This window comes from Hippoglossus hippoglossus, chromosome 13, assembly GCF_009819705.1.
Source record: "Hippoglossus hippoglossus isolate fHipHip1 chromosome 13, fHipHip1.pri, whole genome shotgun sequence".
In the NCBI taxonomy this organism is placed as follows: Eukaryota; Metazoa; Chordata; class Actinopteri; order Pleuronectiformes; family Pleuronectidae; genus Hippoglossus; species Hippoglossus hippoglossus.
Genome location: NC_047163.1, coordinates 1,906,580 through 1,929,860, shown reverse-complemented (window position 1 = coordinate 1,929,860; position 23,281 = coordinate 1,906,580). Strand labels below are relative to the sequence as shown.

Genomic DNA, 23,281 nt, shown 5'->3' with positions numbered 1-23,281 from the left:
GTGTGTGTGTGTGTGTGCGTGTGTGTGTGTGTGTGTGTGTGTGTGTGTGTGTGTGTGTGTGTGTGTGTGTGTGTGTGTGTGTGTGTGTGTGTGTGTGCGTGTGTGCGTGCGTGCGTGCGTGCGTGCGTGCGTGCGCGCGCGCGCGTGCGTGCGTGCGCGCACACCTGTCCCCTGCTAAGATACAGTCTGTTATTTGGACACACTCACTCTATCTCCTCATCCTCTCTTTCTTTCTCTCCTCCTCTCTTCCTATGTCTCTTCAGCCTTGTTATGTCCATCGTTCATACAGAAGAAAACCACCATCCCCCTCTTCTCTTGTCTCACTCTCTTCTCTCCTTCCCCTCGTCTATCCTTTATTTAATGTTTGGCCACATCCTCCTCTTCAAAATTACCATCTGTGTCTCTACCACATGCGCACACACACACACACACACCCTCACACACGCACACACACGCACAGATTGCCACCTAACAAAAGAATCTCAAGGGAATATCTTTTTAGAGACCGTAAGACTAGATAAAAATGGCAGTGGGGGTCATGTTGAAGAAAAGTCATAATATTACAAGAAAAATTCAGAATTTTACTAGAATACAGTTGTAATTTACTGAGAATAAAGTACATTTTAGACTAAGTTTTCTTTGTTGGTTGTTCAGTTTAATTTGTGTAGCGTCATGTCACCACAGACATTATCACAAGGCTCGTTACAGATTAAAGGTTCAAGATGCTTCGATGTAACAATAGTTAAATACAAAGAACAGTGAAGATGTAAACCAGGGAATCTCCCGAGGTTCCAACTTCAAAGACCCAAATTATAATGGGTGTGGTCGAAGTGTGTGTGTGCGTGTGTGAGATTGTGCATTTGAATTTGGAAATATATTCTGTGTGACGCTGTGTGCTTGCTTGGTCTCCATACATGCATGTGTGTGCACAGTCTATCAAGTGTGGTCTGTAAAATATGCTAAAATATACATTTGAAGTCTGGGCCTTGGGGTTTGTCACATTACCGTGGCAACATAATGATGGAAGTGTCTCCAGACAGACGAGACAATATCTGATCCTTTGTCTTTATCTCTCAGACCTGTTCTGTCTCTGCTGTTACACAGGCTTCAGTGTTCAACTGAAACCAGATGCAGTTGACTCTTTGTCTCCTCTTTTTATTCCCCTTATGTGCTTTTATTGTGTTTGTCTAATGTCTCCACCTCTCTATTTGTCTTCCTGTTTGTTTCTCATTTTTATCTCCCACCTCGTTCCCACCTCCCACACACAGTGGTTGTTATTGCCATGTGTGCACTCATTGCTGTGTGTTGTAAGAGTTAGAGCTTCAGGAGCAGGTTTGGGCTCCATGGCCACCTCATGCCTAGAAACACTGAGCTTTCCTGGTTTAAAAGTGGGGGGGGTTCCCCCCTGCTGGGTCTGTTAGCTCAGCTAAATGCTCGGCAAGGAGGGAGGCAAGGAGGCGGTAATGCACCTTGGTTCCAGTTGGTTGCCACCTGCCAATAAACCAAACAAGGAGAAGGGAACCAGCCTGGTTGGTGCAAGTGTGTGCATGTTCCAGCAAAACACAGCAGACAAACACTACAATAATACAATGTATTTGCAGAATTTCATCATAAAACATTTTTATTATATTTCTCATAGGTCCAGACATTTTATAATGAAAACATCAAAAGATCTGTTTATCCATTACGGTTTCCCAGAGAGCCCAAAGTCCAAACGTCGGCAGCTTAAACCATCAAACATCGCACAAAAACCACTTAAATAATATATCAATTATCAGTATATTTGCAAATTAATGGTGGCAATTAATAGATTAATCATAAATAATGTGAAATTACAGGAGGGAATCTGAAGTCCTGATGTTGAATGACTGGAACAGTCGTCTAAACCAATCTAATGATCATGTGACAAGCTTTTCAGATTTTCTTTCTAGTAAATGTTTTCTTCGACAGCGGGAAGAGGCTCAAAGCAGGAGGAGATAGTGATGCTGTGTTTAAAATGCAATGACATGCACTGTTGTGTGTGTGTGTGTGTGTATGTCAGAGCCTTTAATGTATGCACAGATTATTTGTGTGTGTGTGTGTGAGAGAGAGAGCGAGTGAGTGTGAGTGCGTGAAGTCCTCTTCCAGTAAATGTGGCTGCTGAGGCGTTTCCAGGAAGTGCTGACACTCAATGGCAACTATCTTTTAAGATTTGTGTATATGTGCGAGTGTGTTTGATGCGCGAGTGTGTTTGATGCAAGTCTCTGAACACCAAATGCACGAATAAAAATGTTATCTTTCGTCAGAGGAGTGTAGAAAACTGCAGTTTCTTATCAGTAGCGTCAAACTCAGGATTCAGGTGTGATATTTAAATATCTGCAGTAATATATATGTTACTGTCTGATAGGTTTCTGTCTGACTGAGAAAACAGCTGGGACGTGTGTGTGTGTGTCATGTAGCAGACAGTGTGTGGGTTTGTTTGATAACAGGACTCTGCTGAAGGTGACAGGACTGTCTGAAACATGAGACGTCTGCTGCCTCATCCTCTGCTGTTAGAGATCGACAAAGATTTATAGTTATATTGTCAGGTTCTTTTTAAAAGATGGTATTTTAGGTTTTATAGCAGATGTTTAGTGTGTGAGTGTGTGTGTGTGTGAGTGTGTGTGACCATCCCTTCCCTCTAAACAGTGATGTATGTGTGAATGCTGCGAGCACACACCACCTCTTTACGATTGGGTGATATTTTGTGTTTGTGTGTGTGTGAGAAATCAAACACAATAAACAATTGTCTGTCTTTGTGTGTACAGAGATTGGTTTTAGTTTTCCTGTTACCTTTTGTGTGTGTGCAAGGATGAGTGTGTGTGTGTGTGTGTGTGTATTTGCAGTATCACTTCCTCATGTGACTCACCTGATGACATCACACCGTGACGTCACGTCTATGGGGGGTAGCGACAGTTTAAAGTCAGACGGAGCCTCACGCTCTCACTCACGCTTCTTTGATTTCACCTCTCAGCAGATCCACAGTTTTCATTTGGAGAGTTTTTCTTTGATTGTGGATCCACTTGAAGTTGTAAACATGTTTTTAAGGTAAGACGTCGTCACTTCTAGGTTTTAATATAACGGCTAAAACTATGAGGGAAAGCTTTGTATTGCACTGATTACTTTTCGGTGCGGCTTCAGGATATTTTTTCTCTTCCTTAAACATTGCGAGATGGAGCGTTTTTCAACATTTTCACTGTTTTCCAAAGGGAATGTTTCATGGATCTTGATGAAACACAATCTGCCACATTAAGTGGCCTGATACCAATGAGTGTGTGAAATGTGGTGCAGCTTAATTGAATTTAAGGGATTGTTGGACCTTGGCGGAGCTTTGAGTGACGTTCTAGTTTGTTAAGACATTTTGGTAAAAGAGTGCAACGCTGTCACAGTCCTGCAAAGGGATCCTGGTCTAAACCGATCTACTGAAATACTACTATACTAAATACTGTAGCTTCTGTAAGCTGTTGCCGATCTTTTTCTTTTGTCACTTTCTCATGATTGACTGATTTGACACGTGCACATCAGTGTGTTGATGAGTGTAAAACAGTTGTGTGATCCCTCTGTAGCTCTGGAGGAGCTTTGTCAAGTCTTGAGAATCACCATGAAGATTTAAAAACTATAGCTTGTTTGCATTGATGTTTATGAGTGGATGAGGATGAAAGCTCCTCTCTGCCCAAAATATCATGAAGACATCACTTCTGTTACCAACTGTTGAATTCATGCATCAGTGTCTCAGCACGTAAATCCATTGAGCACAGACAGAGCACGCCTTGTATCTGGGTCGGATCACGTTCCCACCGCAGCCACAAGCTGCTCCACACTTTGTTTGTGGCTGTAAAGACCTCAAGGGTCTGATTCAACTGGGCTTAATAACAAAGCTCAGTCTCAGCTGCTTGATTTTAAGTGACTCAGGTAAATCATCCAACTTAGAACAAAACAAAAACTGCTGCTAGTCCCTTTATTTATTGTATGTATGTGTGTGTGTTTGACCAGGCAGAAAGTGATTCTTTTCCTTTTCACAGTTTCATGTCTGAGTCACCACACACACACACAAACACACACACACACACACACACACACACACACACACACACACACACACACACACACACCGGACACACACACACTGACTAAGACAAACACCACAGCTGAGTCAGCATAGTGTTTATAGATCAAACAGACGAGTGAGCAAATGGAAACTTTGTCTTTCTTTCTTTCTTTCTATTATTCCACAGATATTGGTTTTACCTGGAAATTCATCTTTGCAAACAAACAAACCAAATGTTTCTTACTCTCGATCATTTCCCGCTAAATTAATCAATGAGTGATCAGCGAATTGATTATATCTTTGTAATTTGAGTTTTGTAGATTTTATTTTATCACTGATGGTGAAAATTAAATATTTACCATTTACCATCGTTTAGTTATTATCGTAATTACTGTGTCGCCGGAAGTCTGGCCTGTGATTGGTTGATTTTCCTGCTGCTCAACCTTCCTTCTCTGTGATTGGTGTGTGTTCGTACAGGAGCGGTCGGCTGCAGCTGAGCTGAAGATGTCCGATAATGGGGAGGTCGAGGACAAGCCCCCTGCTCCGCCCATGAGGAACACCAGCACCATGATTGGCTCCTGCAACAAGGACCCCGCCCCCCTCAACCACAGCTCCAAGCCCCTCCCACCAAACCCGGAAGACAAGAAGAAGAAAGATCGCTCGATCCGATTCATCCTGACCGGAGGAGGCGATAAGAGTGAGTACTGAGACCTCTGTGTGAACATGGACTGTAAATACAAATGGACATGACCCCATAGAGTGGAGCCCCCTGGTGGCTGGCTGCAGTGTAGGGCCTAAACCTCGCCTCCTCACCTGTAAGCAGATGGGACATGGGCTAAATAAATTATTCTCAATGATGGTTTATAACATTTTAGGTAGTTTGTATCACACATGTTTGTTCAAGTGTCTGTTTCTGATAAATCTTATGTGATGAAACAACCAGTGAGACGTCATGATTGACAGCTGAGACTGAATTATGATTGGTCGAGCACCTGTATTGGTGAGACCTTGAAATGTCGGCTCCATCTTCTGATCACAGCTGCACAGACTTCAAATGACATCATCGGCTCAAATTTGCAGCGTTCGTGTTTAAGACATTTTGGGTTAATATCTGGACTGTGAGAGGAAGTGGAGACATGTCCTCTTTCTCTTTTACGTCCTTGAACTAGCACTTCAAACTAAGATACATATTTTTTTGCCTCATTTCATCCAGCACAAGATTTGCTTAGCAGACACACCCCCCCTCCTCGTCGGTGTCCCGCTGCACAGTTATAATTTTACTCTGTCCTACTTTTCCTGGAGTTAATTATGCTGCTGTTAGATGCTGAGCAGAGGCGTCCTTTGTACGGTGGCTGGTTTAGAACATCTCAGACTCCACTGTCTTCTCTCAGCCTTTTCATCGAAGCCATCTTTGTTATTATAAACTCAGAATGAACACGTCTGTATTAGCAGGGCTCCCAGCATCTCCTCTAATGGTGGAGTTGAACAGTATTTTCCTTATCTGACTTCAGAGAATATAAGAGTAGGTTCAGTGGATTTTGCAGCAGAGCGTCTGATAGCAGCTTTGACACAATAAGGCCAGACGGATGTAAACTCCACCACAGTGCTACACAGAGGGAGGCTTTCAAATAGAAACAGACACTGAGGAGGTTTGAGACGTGTTCACTGATCGAGCTGCAACTGATAATAAAAACATCCCATCTGGAGGATTTCTCAGCCGCTGGTTTGATTTACAAAAAACTTTTAGTGCTTTTCTTAAAAATGAAAGTTTGTAAGTGCCAGTAATTCTACTGACATATTTCAAAAACGATCCGCTGTTAGAAATCTTTAATATGATCTATTTTTATTGTGGAAACACAATTTGAATTTATTGCCCACACACACACACACACACACACACACACACACACACACACACACACACACACAACTCTCCTGTTCTACAGTTGGATTCACTGGTAATAATTAACAGATCATTAGCTGTTGAGTTCTTGTCCCTAATGGAGGCTGACCTTTGACCCAAGCGCTGATCGTGTCGTGGTTCAAACAGGAACAGACGCCACTCAAGCATCAAAACACTTGACAGGAAAATTACAGTATACATAATAATGTATGTGTCAGATTCTCCAAAAATACACCTTAAAACGTCAGTGTTTTTGTGACTGAGGGTCTTAAGATGAAAACTTTGTGAACAAACTTTTATTTTAAGTCTTCTTTCTGCGTTTTTGGGAGCAATTATTGAAAAACACTTTTAGTAAAAGGCCTAAATACTGACAGAAACTTTGCTTAAACGTGAAACCAGACAATAAGTAATGACCAATAAGAAGAAATACAATGAAATAAATACAATGAAATAAATACAACATTCGCTTCATTATATTCATGAATGAACGTTTACATGTTGAATAAACGTAAAGCGACAGAGTCATCGCTGCTTCGACTGACGACAACACACACACTGAAATAAAGGAGCCAGTTGTGTCTCGGATCACATGGCTGGCCTACTTTACACAATACACACATGCATGTTCTCACGCACACAAATACACAGTATCCGCTTTGAATAATAGTGTTCGGACAAACCATCGTTCAGCCAGAACACGGCTGAAACTCAGGAGGGACATGTTTTTATCAATATGAATTGGCCTGAGACTGTCGGGCTGCAGAGGGAAGTTTGCAACCAAAAATATTTTCAAAAGGTCTTTTATTACAAGTGCAATTAACATTTCAAACCAAAATATTTCCATGATTTTTACTCCAAAATATTTTTTGTGTTTCATGCTTTGTATGTAATAGTTTGCCGTTTTGGAAATGATGCTATTTGTCTTTTGAGTTAAATGAGATGATCAATACCATTGACAACAATATGAAGCTACATGCTGTACATGGTTAGCTTAGCATAAAGACTGTAAACCTGTGGAAACAGCTAGCCTGGCTCTGTCCAGCCGTAATAGAATCTGCCTCCAGCTTCTCTAAAGGTCACCGGTGAACAATCTGTATCTTGTTTGTTTAATCTGAACAAAACCTCAAATGTAAAAACAGTAGTTCACTGTTTCATAGAGAGGTTACGTGCCAGACTATATTGTCGGGAGGAAACTAGTTGGAGGGAAACCAGGGTAGACAACTGGTCCCAGCCAAGAAATAATCTGGGACATGATCTGATGTAAAAAGAAGATGTGTATGTTGTGTTTTCCTTAGAAGTGTAAATAGGTGGATTCTTTTTACCCTTTGGAAAGAGTCCGATTAGCTGTTTCCAGAGTTGTTTTAGATTCTAATCTGTTTTGTTGGAGATCAAAATGTCTGTGGATGTTGGTGTGTTCAGGTTTTGTTAGAATAGAAAAGTGTTTCTCTCTAACTCTCCTCCCAGCTTCTGCTTCTGGATTTACATATTTTCTTTACTGAAACAAGCTACAGTTTGTCTCAAGAGGAACAAACCTTATTTTTATTATACTTTTGTTGGTCCACCTTATTCCTCGTGCACACACACAGGGGCAGATTACCCATGGTGCATGAAGCTGGTGGTCCTGCATCATTGTTAGTCGTCCCGGGGGCTCTGCTGTAATGATTTCCCACAAGATCTCCTCACATCAATTCCAACATATGGTGTCTCCTTTTCCCTCACTCCTTCTTATGCTTTTCGTTCTCTGCTTCTTCTTTCTTGCCTCGTTTCTTAAAATTCTCTCAGGTTTTCCTTGACCTTTCCCTTTTCTGTCTGTTTCTATTTGTATTCCTCTTTTACTTTACACTGTTTCTCTCTGGATCTTAGTGCCTCGTGTTCAGGGGAGTTTGTAACGGTTCATTTAGGATTTTCTGATTCCACTCGTTTTAATTATTGTATTGGTGCAAATAGCACCTCAGCCTCTCTTCTGCAGCCAAGTCAGCCGTCACGAATCCTTTTCTTCTTCACGCTTTCAACATGTAATGCTAAAGAAACAGGTATTTTCTGGATTTTAAACATTATGTGTGTTTGTTTCAGTCTCCTGACACAATCTGTTTTTTTCTTTCAGCCTATAAGAAAAAGGAGCGTCCAGAAATTTCCCTGCCATCAGACTTTGAACACACCATCCATGTGGGCTTTGATGCTGTCACCGGGGAGTTTACTGTAAGTGTCTGTTTGTGTGGTATTTGTGGTTTGTAGTATGTGTGTTTGCATCACTTTTAATTGCTCACCAAAGGACCTGTGTTCATTGTTGCGTGTCTGTGTGGATAAATGTGTGTGTCTGTGTGTTTAATACACACACACTTGACAGGTTTTTAAGTTGTCACATTAGACAAAGACGCCTTGTTCCTCTGACTCACTCGATCCGCCTGACCAGGCTTTTTTAGCTGGGAGTTAAAGTGTGTGTGTGTGTGTGTGTGTGTGTGTGTGTGTGTGTGTGTGTGTGTGTGTGTGTGTGTGTGTGTGTGTGTGTGTGTGTGTGTGTGTGTGTGTGTGTGTGTGTGTGTGTGTGTGTGTGTGTGTGTGTGTGTGTGCGCTACCCCTCTCTCTCCTGTAATCCTGCTCCATATGCACACAAACATTTGTAATTTTTACTTAAACAAGTAGAAACCTCAATATAAGCAGTGGATGGATGAATGGCTGAAAACATGGTTAAAGATTAAGGAAAGGGATCAGTGATTGAGGAATGCGTGTGATGGACTGACCCCAACAGATGAGAAGAAAGAAAGCTGGAGAGAAAGAGAAGTAACCCAGTTATGGGTGCACAGTAGAAAATATGACATGACTGTCATGTCTGGACTCTTCACGAAGCGTGCATGTGTGTGTTGTAGGGCATGCCGGAGCAGTGGGCCCGGCTCTTGCAGACATCCAACATCACCAAGTTGGAGCAGAAGAAGAATCCTCAGGCCGTCCTCGACGTTTTAAAGTTCTACGACTCGAAGGAAACGGCCAATAGCCAGAAATACATGAGCTTCACAGGTACACAAACATCCACACGCGCTACACACTCAGGACCACACAAAGTAAAGTGTGGACATTTTATTCATCAGTTAACTTTAGAAGGAGTCTATCTCAAATCAGTATTTGCTGTGCACCCCTTTTCCTGTAAAACAAAGTTTTAGCGCACTTAGAAGCTACTGTAGGTTGTTCCAAGCATTTGGAAGAACAGTCCACAGTTGTTCGTGGATTCAGTCTCAGTGTTTTCATGTGATCGCAGACTGACTCCGTGATGTGGAGATCAGGACTTTGTCACGATCAGACCATCGGTCTCAGGACTCTTTGTTCTTCTGGTCTCTGAAGACAGTTCTTCATGACTGTTGTTGCTGCTGATGACTGATCAGTCTCCCTGGTGCTGCTGAGTGATGGATTTCAATCTAAACATCTGAAGAACCTAAATCCTTTGCACACTGACGTCTCTCACTCTTCCTTTTTTCCTTGCAGATAAAAATGCAGATGCCTACAGTTCCTCCACAACAACGGTAAGACCACTACACACTATGTTATATATAATATAATAACTTTATACAAATAAAGACATGTCTCATGTCATACAGCCACAGACACACTGAGACGACTCTGTCAGACCTTTGCGACCACCAGCCACTCCCAGTTTCCCTAATTAAGTCTCCGTAAAACCAAGAGAAATTATTAACACAATTTTGCAACCTGCTGTCATAACTGCAAGAATTGAGCTGTGAGGTGATACATTTAGACTAATTTGAATAATGTCCTGCTCTCAGGCATCATTGTTTTTCTTAAAGATTTTATATTTTATTTTTAAGAAGTTTTAAGGATAAACAAAGTCAAACACTACATTGAAGAGATCTGAAGGGTGGCTGTAGTTTGTCGGGGAAGAGAGGGAGAGCTACGCTGTGAGACAATGAGGATACTAAAAGGACAAGTGGAGGAAACAAGGTTTCATCTACAGTTTGAGGGGGAGAGAGAGAGGGAGGGAGGGAGAGAGTCACTGACGGACTGAGAGGAGAGAGAGAGAGAAACACAGGTGAGACGAGACTCTGGAAACAAACGCAGAAGATGAAGATCAAGACTCTGAAAGTTCTGCTCTCAAACTGAAACACCACACACGGAATGAGGCAGATTAAAAAACCTTATACTCAGGGGCTCTTATTTTTGCCGCAGTGAAAATGTCTGAATGAAAAAGGTGCCTTTTAAAACTAAAGGATGAAGGTGAGATTAAACATGAGGGCGGAGGAAGAGACGATGATGGCACTACTTACAATGCACTCGTTTTTCTCTCTCTCTCTCTCTCTCTCTCTCTCTCTCTCTCTCTCTCTCTCTGCATTGTGAATCAGCATCTTTTCCTCCTTTCACCATGTCCCTGTCTCTGCAGCTTGGCCACCAGCCGAGAGTGTTGGGAAGAGAGATAGAGCTAGAGAAGAGAGGGATGAGAGGAGGATGTTTGACTAGTGGCATCAGAAGCCAGACATGAGCCAAGCTTCAATGGTGAAGATGAGAGGAGGGAAACATAAACTGGTGGAAAGACGAAAGGGAAAGAAGGGAGGTTAAAACGAGCGGAGAGGAAGACGAGCAGGCGGTGATGAGGCAGGAGAGGGAGTGAGAGACACTCTTAGTTTGACGAGTCTCGTATCGCTATAAGCTCATGTGACTATGATGTCACTGAGGCTCCGCCCTCTTTCCCCCTATGACATCAAGCAGAGCGCCAAGGCCGTGTCAGAGACGCCCGCCATAACAACCGTATCCGAAGACGAGGACGAGGATGAAGCCGAGCCACCGCCGGTGATCGCCCCACGACCAGAGCACACAAAATCCGTAAGGACACACAAACTCCCACAGTTTGTACACTTAGTGAGGACAGTAAATGACATAATGCATTCCCTCCCCCCTTACCCTAACCTTTACTATATAAACTAAATGCCTACCCCTAACCAAGTCTTAACCCTCAAACATTGAAAAAGTGAGGACCACCCAAAATGTCATCACTTTACAGAACTGTCTTCACTCTGTAAGGACAATGCTTAAAGTGGTCCTCACAAAGATACAAGTACAAGAAACACACACTTTTAGAAACACTTCAGCCCCTTAGGTTTTTACTCTTGTTAGCTGTGATCAATACTATTGTACATTATGCTCTGATGTAGCGTGAGCAATTTTGTGTCAATTGGACAATGTTACAACAAATCCATTTTCACACTGATCAATAGGTGGCGCTATGACCCTGCACTGATATTAATATATGGAGCTGTTCAGGTCAGGATTGTGATCATAGGTCAGTAGTTCGGGGCCGGTTGGATAATGCAGAGTGGATTTACAAAGTACTTCCTGTTTCATGGTGAATCAGTAGGTGGCGCTATGACACTGAGGAAATGACAATGACTTGTCTCAGCTCATTTGAGCTGTTTATTGTTAAGCAGCCAGGAGCAGTTCATCAAAGTATAAAACATGTCACTTCCTGTCGCCAGTAGGTGGCGCTGTGACGATGAGTCAATATAGATTCAATTTTCACCACTTTTGAGCATGTTGAAGGCTCAAAAAGCCAAATCATCTGGGTTAGAATAATAATAATAATAATAAGAGCCAACATTAACTTCAATCTAAATTAAATATGTTGTAAGAATTTAGATATTATTGTTATAAATCATTGTTATTATAGTAATTGTTAGAGACAGACTGTTTCTACAGTTTCCGCATTTGTCCACCAGATGGTAGTGTTGTACTGTTGTTGTACTGATTAGGCCGCGGAGGGGGGGGGACCGGGAGAAACGGCTCCGAACCACGGCCACTAATCACGCACTACATTCCACGCCATCACGTGCAGCGCTGTCAGTATCACTACGCACAGACTGATCTGTTCAGGGCAAAAACAAAAAATCTCCATGTTGTTGAGATGACGTCACGATCATTTATGATCGAACGTGTAACGTCAAAAATAGGCGACTTCCTGTTGCGTTATTCCATAACGCTCCGCCATAACGCCTTTTTGTGTCACTATACAAAGTGACACAAAAAAGCCGCACTGTTGTTGTACTGTTCCTAGAAAAAAAAAAAATTGAAAAAAAACATATATAAAAACATATGCCTAAATGGTGGGCTTCCTGTTTGGTCTAGCATATCTATCCAAGAGACTTATTTGTTTGTTATGAAAAGACACATGTCCCCATCGATTTTTGTACATGTCGGCCAATCGTGGTGTCGGGGCTGCCCTTTAGGGGGCGCTAGTCAGTTATTTTGCCACGCCCATTGGCAAAAATGTGGCGTGACGTCATCACTAAGTGACGTCATCACTAAGTGTGAGGGCAGCCCGGCTCTGTGAGGCGGTGACAACAGGAACAGTCGAACCTGTGAGACGCTGCTGGAGTGATAATGACATGTTATGACACGTCACTCAGGGAGAGTGATGCTCTCTGAGTCCAAAAGGAAACTTTGTTGTATTTTCTGAACTTTTGAGACTTTTTTGTGCGTACATATTAATTTGTCTTTGTAAAAAAGCATAATTTAGGGTCATGGGTCCATGAATATGTCATGGTCCTGTGTGTCATCATTCAAACTGGCCATAGTTCTACACAGTACACGACACAATAACGAGATCCATCCATGCAGTGTCATTATGTTTACGTATTTGTGTTTTTTATTTTTCAGATATACACTCGCTCAGTGATCGAGCCCCTCCCTCTTCCCCCTCCGACCAAAGATGCAGCGACCTCCCCCATCAACCCGCCAGCCGCTGCGGCCGCCGCCGCCGCCGCCGCCGCCCCCGCCCCGCCTGCAGACGGAGCTCCCAGCAGCCCTCCCAGTGCGAGCCCTGCCCCCGGACCTTCCCTGTCCCGCCCCCAGGACAAAACCAGGAAGAAGAAGATGTCAGACGAGGAGATTCTGGAGAAACTACGTAAGGATCGGTCCTACACTCACATACACACATGAAAAACTCTTTATCTATATTTAAAAAGTAAAATAACCAGTAATTCAGATTACATAACTGCACTAAACAAAGGGACTACACTGACCAAAATTATGTGGACACAACTTGTCCTACTTTCCTCTTTCATGTGGGGCTGTGATGCTTCAGCTGCGACTGGAAGGCGAATCATATTTCATCTGCTTTAAAAGAAAAGGAAAAAGAAAATCTTCTTCCACAAACTGAAACATGTTGTTGTGTGTTTGTAACCATGAATAAAGCCTGAATATTTTTTAAACCATGCAACACGCCTGTCCAGATGTGCTCAGGTCTCCCTCTGCTGGTAAGACCAGGATCCTGTCTGTCAATCAGTCTGATTGACAGACCTGATACTCACTTTCCCCACCCCCTCTGTCCAGTCCTCACGTTTGATTGGTCGTCCTCTCTCTTTCCATCGTCAAGTCTCCTGCGGCTCTGGAGTGACTCCGACTTTTGTCCCGATCACTTTCCCACTGTGGATTCTGAAAACGGAAGATGGGTCTGTCTGTCTGTCTGTCTGTCTGTCTGTCTCTCTCCTGTCTGTCTGTCTGTCTGTCTGTCTGTCTGTCTGTCTGTCTCTCTCCTGTCTGTCTGTCTGTCTGTCTGTCTGTCTGTCTGTCTCTCTCCTGTCTGTCTGTCTGTCTGTCTGTCTGTCTGTCTCCTATCTGTCTGTCTGTCTGTCTCTCTGTCTCCTATCTGTCTGTCTGTCTGTCTGTCTGTCTATCTGTCTGTCTGTCTCTCTCCTATCTGTCTTCATCTCAACCCTCGTTCTCTCTCCCTCTCTTTCTCCCTCTCTCTCAAGTTTAGTTGTATTAGTTTATTTTCCATCTCGTCCCTCCTTCCTTCTCTCTGTCTTCTCCTCTGTCTGTCTCTCTGTCTTCTCCTCTGTCTGTCTGTCTTCTCCTCTGTCTGTCTCTCTGTCTTCTCCTCTGTCTGTCTGTCTTCTCCTCTGTCTGTCTGTCTGTCTTCTCCTCTGTCTGTCTCTGTCTTCTCCTCTGTCTGTCGTTTCTCTCTGCTCTCTCTCTTCCAGTCCGCATGCTGCATTGACCTGAGTGTGATGAACGTAGAGTTAGAGTCAGGATGGATAGAAAGACACGATCCGTCTTCTATCCATCTACATCCAGTGAGCGTCTGCTGTGGACTACAGGGCCTGGTTCTCCTTCTCTTGTCCTCCCGCAGATCCCTGTTCGTTTACCGTCTGTTTCCATCTATAATCAATAATCAAGTTTTTTCTTCTTCCTCTGTTTCTTTAACTCAGGGACGATTGTAAGTGTTGGAGACCCCAAGAAGAAATATACACGGTTTGAGAAGATCGGACAGGGGTAAGTCATAAATGTGAATAGTTCACATTATAATTATAACTTGTGATTGGATGAAAACCAGTTTAAAAGATGCTTCTATAAATATTGTTTCTGAAAAGTTGTTATTTCCGTCACTTCTCGTTTCATAGCTGCCACTTCACAGTGAGACACCTGCACATTTTCTCTGTTGTTAACCTTCAAGAGACTTAGAAATGAAAGAAGTTTTCATCTAACAAATAAACGATGTCTTACGGCTTCTTGTTCTGTCCTCAGGGCGTCTGGGACGGTGTACACAGCCATCGACATCGCTACGGGACAGGAGGTTTGTAGTGATGTGTATTTTCTTCTCCTTCCTACATCTGTTGTCTGTCCTCCTTCAGTGTACAGCTGTACATTCACAAAGCTAATGCTTAACAGTCCTAGAAGGAATATAGAATAACTGCAGAATAGAGACATGACATGGAAATCCATCTGATTTCTGTCTGGACTAAAACGCTGGACAGACTCACTGACTGACATTCAAGCTAAAAGTCCCACAGAAAGAAAAGTTTTAATAAAGACCCGGATTCAAAGGTGGTGACGCCGATGCTTCTTTACATTCATGATGTATTGAACTGTATAGGAGAATATGCATTTCTGTTATTTCACTTGAGCACTAGAGGATTGACTGGATAGAGAAACCACATTAAAGCTCCCCCGTCATAAAGAGACACTGTCGTGGTTTAAGGAGGAATTTATTTAACATGGTGACAGACTTAATCCTGAAAGACAGGGAAGTGAAATCAAGTTCAACCGAATTTCCCCGACTGAAGCTGCTCTCAGACCTGCACTGAACTCTGCGTATTCTTTTGAAATTATCTAGAGTCTGTCTGTGAGAATGCAAATGTCAGAGTCAGTTGTTCGGGACAGTCACTGTTCCTGCAGCCCCCGAGTGAAAAACTGAAGAATTCAACATTTCTAACATGCGTCAGATGCAAACCTGAAAAAACAGAAAACATTACAGACATGTCAGGATGAGGAAGAGGAGCCGAACACGCAGAAGACAAAAAGTAACTGGATTTAAGTCCGACTTCAACAACTGTCTTTCAGGTGATGCTCTAAAGCAGCTCGTCTGTCGGGCTGATCCTCCTCCCTTCACTCTCTGAGGACTAGTCTGCGTGCTCACTTCTTAATGGCTGCCTAACAACCTTTCACTGCCGTTGGATTTAAATATCTTTACCGTCCTTGCTGTCTCTCCTGTCTGACTGCCTGTCGCTCATTTGTCTTCTCTTTCCTTTTCATCCTCTTGTTTTCTTTTATTCAAGATATTTGTCTTAATAAAACTGTCCCTCTTTCTTTTCTTGTCTCCTCCCCCACGTTCTCCAACGTCTCAGTTTCTTTTCACTTCTGCTCGGTGTATTTTATGAAAATGAATCCTAACTCTAGTCATCAGTGCTTTTTATATATTATATGTATGTATTACACAGTGTTTCTCTTCTTTTCTCGCAGGTCGCCATCAAACAGATGAACCTGCAGCAGCAGCCGAAGAAAGAACTGATCATCAATGAGATTCTGGTGATGAGGGAAAATAAAAACCCGAACATTGTCAACTACCTGGACAGGTTAGACACACACAGACAGACACACACACACAGACAGACAGACACACACATACACATACACACTACACAGACAGACAGACACACAGACAGACAGACAGACACACACATACACACTACACACTACACAGACAGACAGACACACACACAGACAGACAGACAGACAGACACACACACATACACACTACACAGACAGACAGACACAGACACACACACATGTTTTTTCTGACAGATTCTGACATCCATCTTTTTTTTTTTTCCTGATTTATCTTTTTCATCTTTTTTAATTGTTTGGCAGACGTTGTTCAAGCTCATTGGATGAACTGTTTGTAGTTGTTTGAGATTATTTTTAGACTTTCAATTCTTCAGTTTTTTGTAAATCTGAACTGAAAGAAAACCACAATAAAGTGTCAGTTTTATTTATCTCAATAACAACAAAAGAAAACATTAAATGTTATTAACAGCAGTTACATATGTACACTACATAAGACGGATTTTAACTGTAAAGTACGAGTGGTTTTCAGGTTCCGTGTCGTGATGGCAACCTCCGGGTAACACCTCCCCCCAGCGGAGGCTGGTGGGGGGAGAGGGTGTCTGGTTGCCGTAGTTACCTGTTTGTCTTGGTAGACATTGAGGCTCATGCAGGACTGGTGATAACCTTGTCATCGCCATGGAAACAACATTTTCACCGTCACTGATTTATTGTGGGATTTTTAAAGGACTGACTAAAGAAGGACTTTTCCTGTTTTCTAACATCAGAGTCACGTCCGTGCACTTATCCATCCATTCAACCTTTATTTACAAAGTATGATCCGATGTTTCACAAATCAACACAGGACGAAAAATAGACAATTCTCAGTATTCAGAGAAACAGCAAACTTCTAAACTGCAGATCAGAGATCAGGATAAAACAGGAAAAGAACTGTGTTAACAATCATATTTTTTTTATTAATATTTGATTGCATCTCTTGCTGCTTGGTCCCAGTTACCTGGTGGGTGACGAGCTGTGGGTTGTGATGGAGTACCTGGCCGGAGGTTCGTTGACTGACGTCGTCACGGAAACCTGCATGGATGAAGCCCAGATAGCTGCTGTGTGCAGAGAGGTGAGAGATGAGACGCCAGTTTTTTGCAAAGTGAATAAAAATAATCGACAACCATTGAACAGTGTCTCTTTCTCTCTGGAGCTGGATTGTTTCCCAAAGTTTGACTGTCGACTGTTCGGAGTTTAAAGGGATGGGCGTCTTTGTTTGGCTTTTAAAGAAGCTGCTGGTTAAAGCAGCTTTCTGTTTTTGCTTCCATCGTTTTTTTACTTTTTAATTTCAAACCAATTCATCTCATTTTCTCTCTCTCGCTTCAGTGTCTGCAGGCGTTGGAGTTCCTCCACTTTAACCAGGTCATCCATCGAGACATCAAGAGCGACAACATCCTGCTCGGCATGGACGGCTCCGTCAAACTCAGTCAGTCCAGCGTCACCTCATCGTTTCAATTATTAATTCTGTGTATTTTTTATTCCCTTATCTATATTGATATATGGCTACGTGGGTTGTACAACAGTGAGGATTGTTGTTGTAGTTTCTTATTTTAACCAACAGGGGAGGCTCTGGCTCTGTTTTGAGACACAAGAATGATAAATGTTTTTGCAGCTTGTTTTATTATTCATTTGCAATCGACTACATTTAATTTGAACTCTGTTTTGATGTTAATGTTTTGAAAAGCTGCTTCTGTCACATCCCAGACTTTTACACATTGATGGTTAACACCAGGACTCATTTTGTCGTCTCTCCTCCTCCCAGCTGACTTTGGGTTCTGCGCTCAGATCACCCCAGAGCAGAGCAAACGCAGCACCATGGTCGGGACTCCGTACTGGATGGCTCCGGAGGTCGTGACCCGTAAAGCGTACGGCCCCAAAGTGGACATCTGGTCGCTGGGCATCATGGCCATAGAGATGGTGGAGGGAGAGCCGCCGTACCTGAATGAGAATCCACTCAGGGTGAGGCTGTGTTCGATTTGAACTGTGATTGAAGAAGTTGTGATCTTTAAACAGGTGGAGAAGGAGAAGTTGTCTGGGAGTCAGGGTGAGCAGCGTTTCTCCTGGTGTCATTCTTAAAACCACCACTGGATGGCAGGAGAGTTCAACATTTTGATGTCCTCCTCAGACTCTGAACATCACAGAGCTCCTCCATCTTCTGAGGGAACATGAATTTACTTGGGATGGAATCTTCAAACATTTCTGTTTGAAGATTCCTTCAACTTTGGAAAAAACATGATGGATCAAAACATATCTAATTGGGACATTTAGCATCATCATCTCTGGGCTGATGAGTTGAAAATTATTGTATTTCATTTGAACGATTTGTCATTTATTTTGCAGAACAGGTGATTTAGATATTTTTTCCTATTTTTTTTTTGTCAAGCTCAAGAGAGAAGGTGGTAAATTTAGTTTAAAACTGAGCTGTGAAATGATAATGATATAATCCTGTAGATCACTGCAGCTGTACTTTTGATGTCTTGTGAACCCACGAGGGTTGAAGGTCGGACACAATATAAATACATACAGACTATGTGTTTGCATACTATATATTTATAGACTAACATGTTGTTTGGCGTGTGTTGCCTAGGCGCTGTATCTCATCGCAACTAACGGAACGCCAGAGCTGCAGAACCCAGAGAAACTGTCGACGATATTCAGAGACTTCCTGAACCGATGTCTGGAGATGGACGTGGAGAAGAGAGGGTCGGCTAAAGAGCTGCTGCAGGTACGACTGGCTGAAAGCTCAATCCAGCAAAAGAACACAATGTTTTTCGTTTTGTCTTTTTAATTTACAGACATAATTGTCCAAATATAAAAGATACAACTCCACTTCAACTATTTCTACCGCACACACAAAAACAATTACTTCCCCAACGTGCACCAACAAAACAGTTAAAAGTATCTAGAAAAGAAAATGATGTGGTTGAACACTGACTGAAGAACAAAGTGATTAAACATCCTGATGTCCAGAAAATGTTCATATTTAAAAGAGATGATGAAAAAATTCTGAATAATGAATCTGTTAAAACTAATTTTAAAATCAGATCTAACAGTTTTCTCCTTTTGTGACCGGTGAACTGATTTTTTTTTCTGTTCCCTTTCCACCTCTTCCCTCTCTCCTCCCTCTCTCTTCCCTCTCTCTTCCCTCTCTCCTCCCTCTCTCCTCCCTGTTTCTCCCTCTTTTCTTTCTCTTCTCCTCTCTCAGCATCAGTTTCTGAAGATGGCGAAGCCTCTCTCCAGTCTGACTCCTCTCATCCTGGCTGCCAAGGAAGCCGCCAAGAACAACCGCTAGCGAGCCTTGCACTCATTCATTTGTCTGTCTATCTCTCTCTCTCTCTCTATCTCTCTCTCTACATCCCTCCTTCCTTTCTCTTCTTTCTTCTCTTCCTGTTTTTCCGGGAGGTGGCGATGGCTGCTGGGTTACAGTACCAGCCTTTCTCTCCCCCCCCCGACCCCCTGCGCCCCTCGCAGGGAGAACGAACGTCAGTCGGTTTCGTCCTGTAACTTCTTTTTTCAACACTCCACTGGACTCGGACAGGAAGTTACAAGCAAGTAACTGAGTGACATCATCGGTTGGTCTGTGATCATGTGATGTCATTGCATTGCTGACATCACCGCCCCCTCAGTCGGTACGAACGACCTCATACGGGAGAGAGATCGTTTCAACAGAGCCCAAAGACTCATGGGACTTTTTGTTTGTTCGTTTTTTTTATCAGTGTTTTGGGCTTTTTTTTCTACCTTGTCTTTAAAAGCCACGGAGCACAACAGCCAACCAGCGCCCCCTGCTGCAGACTGTGTGTGTGTGTGTGTGTGTGAGCACATGCATGCGTGTCTGCGTACATGCGTGTGTGTGACATCATCCTGTCATTCATCCGTGGGTTTCAGTGGGACTGATTTTATCATCCTCTAAAAGTGCATTTGCTGATTTTCATTTCATAGTTTTTTTTAAATCAACCTTTCTGTGTGTGTGTGTGTGTGTGTGTGTGCGTGTATGTGTGTGTCCGTGTGTGTGTGTGTCACTTGGGGATGTTAGGATATAAGTTCATTGTCACCTTGTGTAGTGTTGGACTCGGAGCAGAGGAGGTTTGGTTCTGTGTCGTGTCTGTAGTGAGATCTGTGAGCTACAGAATATTCATATTAATATTAATGAGGAAACACTGGTACGACCGGAGCCATCGATGGACTGAGTTTGGACACAAGAGGCAAAGATTCGACTCTGTCGTGTTTCTTCAGTCGTTCCATTGAACCAGCAACATTTTGTTTGGCTCCAGAGTTTTAGCATGAATTTAATAATTTACAGTTACTTTTATATTGAGTGTAAGTGAAACTGGAAATTCTTTTACTGAAGGAAACAACTATCACTGATCTTATTTCAACCAGCGGAGGTTAGATGGAGAAACTGACCCACACACACGTAAAGATACTTCATTTTCATAATGAACTCCTTTACCCAGAATCCTCTCTGCCAAACTCGCTCCATCTGCAGCTCGCCGTCGAGACTGAGCGAGAGAATGTGCATGTCAACGAGCGTTTTTAATACGGTACGTTAAAGATAGAGAAATAAATAAAATGAGTTGTGATGATGCTGAAACTTGAAGTGTCGATACATGAAGGATGCTTGTGTACGATGGAGAAGATCATATCTTTGTCCTATTTTCAGAAGAGTGAGACAAATAAATACTACGATGGTACTTTTCAGTTCAGATCCCAGGAACCTCTGAACAGATGGTGTATATTTCATGTGTAAAAAAAATAGAAACTGTTTCAATTTTTTGTTCATGGACTTTTTGAATCGATCAATGTTAGAAAACGAGCTCACTTCTTTTTTTATTTTCAATGTTATTTTCCAACTGAGTTTTTCTACTGCCTGTTAACTGACAGGTCAAAGTTCAGATCCTGCCAGAGACGAAGCTTCCATCAGCAGCCGCGGTTCTTCGCTCGGCACTCGAGCGTCGGATATGGAAAAGAAAAAATCATGTGATGTAAATATCCGACTCAGACCTGTCACTTTCATTTCTGTTCTTAGTTTTTTATAGTTTTTTTATTGTAGTGTTTGTGTACCTGGCCTTAAACTGTTTCAATGGTGCAGGACTGGCATCAATACAACCGACAACAGTGAATATTGTCGTCAACGCTTCACGGCTCCAACTAATGATTATTTTGATTATCGGTTATTAATCTGCTCCTAGTTTTCTCTGTCAAGTTTCTGAAATATCAAAAAATACTGAATGTGTTCTTCAGTTTCCCAGAATCAAAGACAACGTCATTGTTTGTGCAACAGTTCAGAGCTCAAAGATTTTCACTTTCCAGTGATGCAGAACAATAAAAGCAGAAAACACTCACAACGAGAGCGATTCATCAATTATCAATATGTCTGCAGATTCATTTCCTGATTGTGCGTGTGTGTGTGTGTCCCATCTGCTTACATGGAGGAGGCGCTGACATGTCATCCATCTTTATTTAGTGTTGGCCTCAGTTACATGAGACACATTTTAAAGACTCTGCAGAATTTAATTACCTCTGAATAAACTTCAGGCTCAAGTTGTAGCTTGAACATCTACAGCAACATCACAGTTCCTGTTTACATCACCCAAAGCATCATGGGAAGTATATTTCCTAAACACCGGGTTGGTGAGGTGAAGGTGGCCCCCCCCACAGACTGAAAACTTCATTCTCAGTAAATAATGTGATTTTTGTTTTATAACATGAAACTCAAGCCTCTGTTGTAAGTCAGTTATATAAACGACTGTTCTTTGCCTCAGTCTGGGGCAGAAATGAGCTTAAAGCGTCTGACTGTGACGGCTGCCCACAGCCTCCCCCCCCCCGCCATCCGTCTGCTTGTGAAATAAAACCCATCGACTTTGTTTCTCTTTGTCCCTCTAATTAAAAATGGTAATTAGTGTTTGCCAGCTTTAAGCTCTCCTTCATCTCCAGGCGAACAGGGAACGAGTTTTCTGGAAGGATTTATCAAGTTCAGTTTTATGTGATTTGCAATAAAATCAGTTGAATTGTTTGATGTCATTACCTGCAGCATATCACTACTGAGTTTGATAGTGTGGAATGTATAGATACTAGTTATATGACACAGTATAGGTTATATTAAGTGTATTTCCTCCCGTCAGTCCACTATCACATTTTTCATGTCCTCTCTCCTTTTCTCTTCATCCCTTTATCCTCTCATCTTCTGCTTTCTTTTATCTTTAAAACCCTGAATCTTCAGCCACAGCTCCTCACTTAGAGCAGGTGAAATGTTCCTGTTGGTTTCTGTTGGAGCCTCAGATTCATTTTCACAGTCCCTCTCCTCACGTCTCCGTCTCAACAGTCGACTGTCTGTGGCAGTAATCCTCCTCAAGTCCATCACACAGACACACACTCACTCTCTCTGCTGTCCACGTTTAAGTAGTTTCTGTGTGTCCACTGTGATATAGTGACTTGATGGACCTGTGAGACTCTACCTGGTTTTGTTAGGGGCGTTCCAGACACCACGTGTGCACTATGACATCACTATCGTCAGGAAGTACTGATGAGGTGTTTCAGGAGCTTTGGTGTTTGGACTTTTAACTTTGCAGAATGTTTGCAATCACAAAAAAACTGTAAAACACATTGGAGGAAAGAAATACTGAAAACACATCAGGTCTCCTTTAATGCGTGTTACTGTGGATCCTCTGCTGCTGTGTGACAGACTGAGCTGAACGCTGCACACTGCAGGGTTTCTGCTCTGTTTCTTGTTCCTGGTGGAAACTCTCCTCCTCTGTGATTCTCTGCATCATGTCTTCACGTCTCTCTGCTTCCTTTGTTCAGTGTTTCTCCCTCATGCATCTAATGACCTGCTTCTCTCACTCTCATGTTCAGTATCTTCCTCTGCCAGCGCAGAGTGCGGAGGAATGAGGCTGTTTCTGCTGACATGGCAGAGAGGAGGAGTGAGTGTGACGCATCAGTGACAAGGACACAACAAACAGGCTGAGACTGAAATGAGAAGATGTTTCTACATAAGTGAAAAACAAATCTGGATAATTTCATGTCTGAAAACAACTAATGCGAAGAATATCTAGAAAAAAAACAGGGACGCTGCTTCAGACAAGTGCTACTGACTCCAAGGTTGAAGTGTGTGTGTGTGTGTGTTACTAACTGAGCTAGTATGTATGTTTGTTTGTAGCCAAAAATCTATAATGTGTGTTAGAGTCAGCTTGTCTGCATGTCTCTATTTGTGTGTGTGTGTGTGTGTAGTCCTCTGCAGTGGTCTTCCTCTGCAGAGGAGGCTGTTATGTAATCGTGAGCAATAATAAAAAGAGGGAGGGGGGGGTCATTCAACACACATACAGATGTTTACTCTTCCGGGACATTTAAAATGTTGTGTTTACATATTAAAGATTTATTTGATGTTCTGATCGTTACAAGATACTTCTCCAGCTCCGACCCAATCGGACCATCAG

At 42.5% G+C, this 23,281-nt stretch overlaps 2 protein-coding genes across 4 annotated transcripts in view; both read left to right on the top strand.

Annotated features, from left to right (window-relative positions):
- Positions 1-20,743, top strand: part of pak1 (p21 protein (Cdc42/Rac)-activated kinase 1) — a 38,128-nt gene extending 17,385 nt beyond the window's left edge. Inside the window, exons 1-15 of one of the 3 annotated variants that reach the window (XM_034605100.1) lie at positions 2,977-3,066; positions 4,544-4,763; positions 8,074-8,168; positions 8,837-8,984; positions 9,447-9,484; positions 10,680-10,796; positions 12,624-12,870; positions 14,177-14,240; positions 14,493-14,541; positions 15,708-15,820; positions 16,803-16,920; positions 17,175-17,274; positions 17,611-17,807; positions 18,436-18,573; positions 19,054-20,743. In XM_034605100.1, coding sequence (XP_034460991.1) covers positions 4,571-4,763; positions 8,074-8,168; positions 8,837-8,984; positions 9,447-9,484; positions 10,680-10,796; positions 12,624-12,870; positions 14,177-14,240; positions 14,493-14,541; positions 15,708-15,820; positions 16,803-16,920; positions 17,175-17,274; positions 17,611-17,807; positions 18,436-18,573; positions 19,054-19,140 — 1,704 coding nt within the window. In that variant the 5' untranslated portion in view covers positions 2,977-3,066; positions 4,544-4,570 and the 3' untranslated portion in view covers positions 19,141-20,743. Of the gene's footprint in view, positions 1-2,976; positions 3,067-4,543; positions 4,764-8,073; positions 8,169-8,836; positions 8,985-9,446; positions 9,485-10,679; positions 10,797-12,623; positions 12,871-14,176; positions 14,241-14,492; positions 14,542-15,707; positions 15,821-16,802; positions 16,921-17,174; positions 17,275-17,610; positions 17,808-18,435; positions 18,574-19,053 lie in introns of those variants that run through there. The other 2 variants (XM_034605101.1, XM_034605099.1) reach the window with 2 other exon arrangements.
- The window catches only part of LOC117773272 (spectrin beta chain, non-erythrocytic 1-like), a 750,817-nt gene that overhangs the window by 694,350 nt on the left and 33,186 nt on the right, over positions 1-23,281 (top strand). The window lies entirely within an intron of this gene.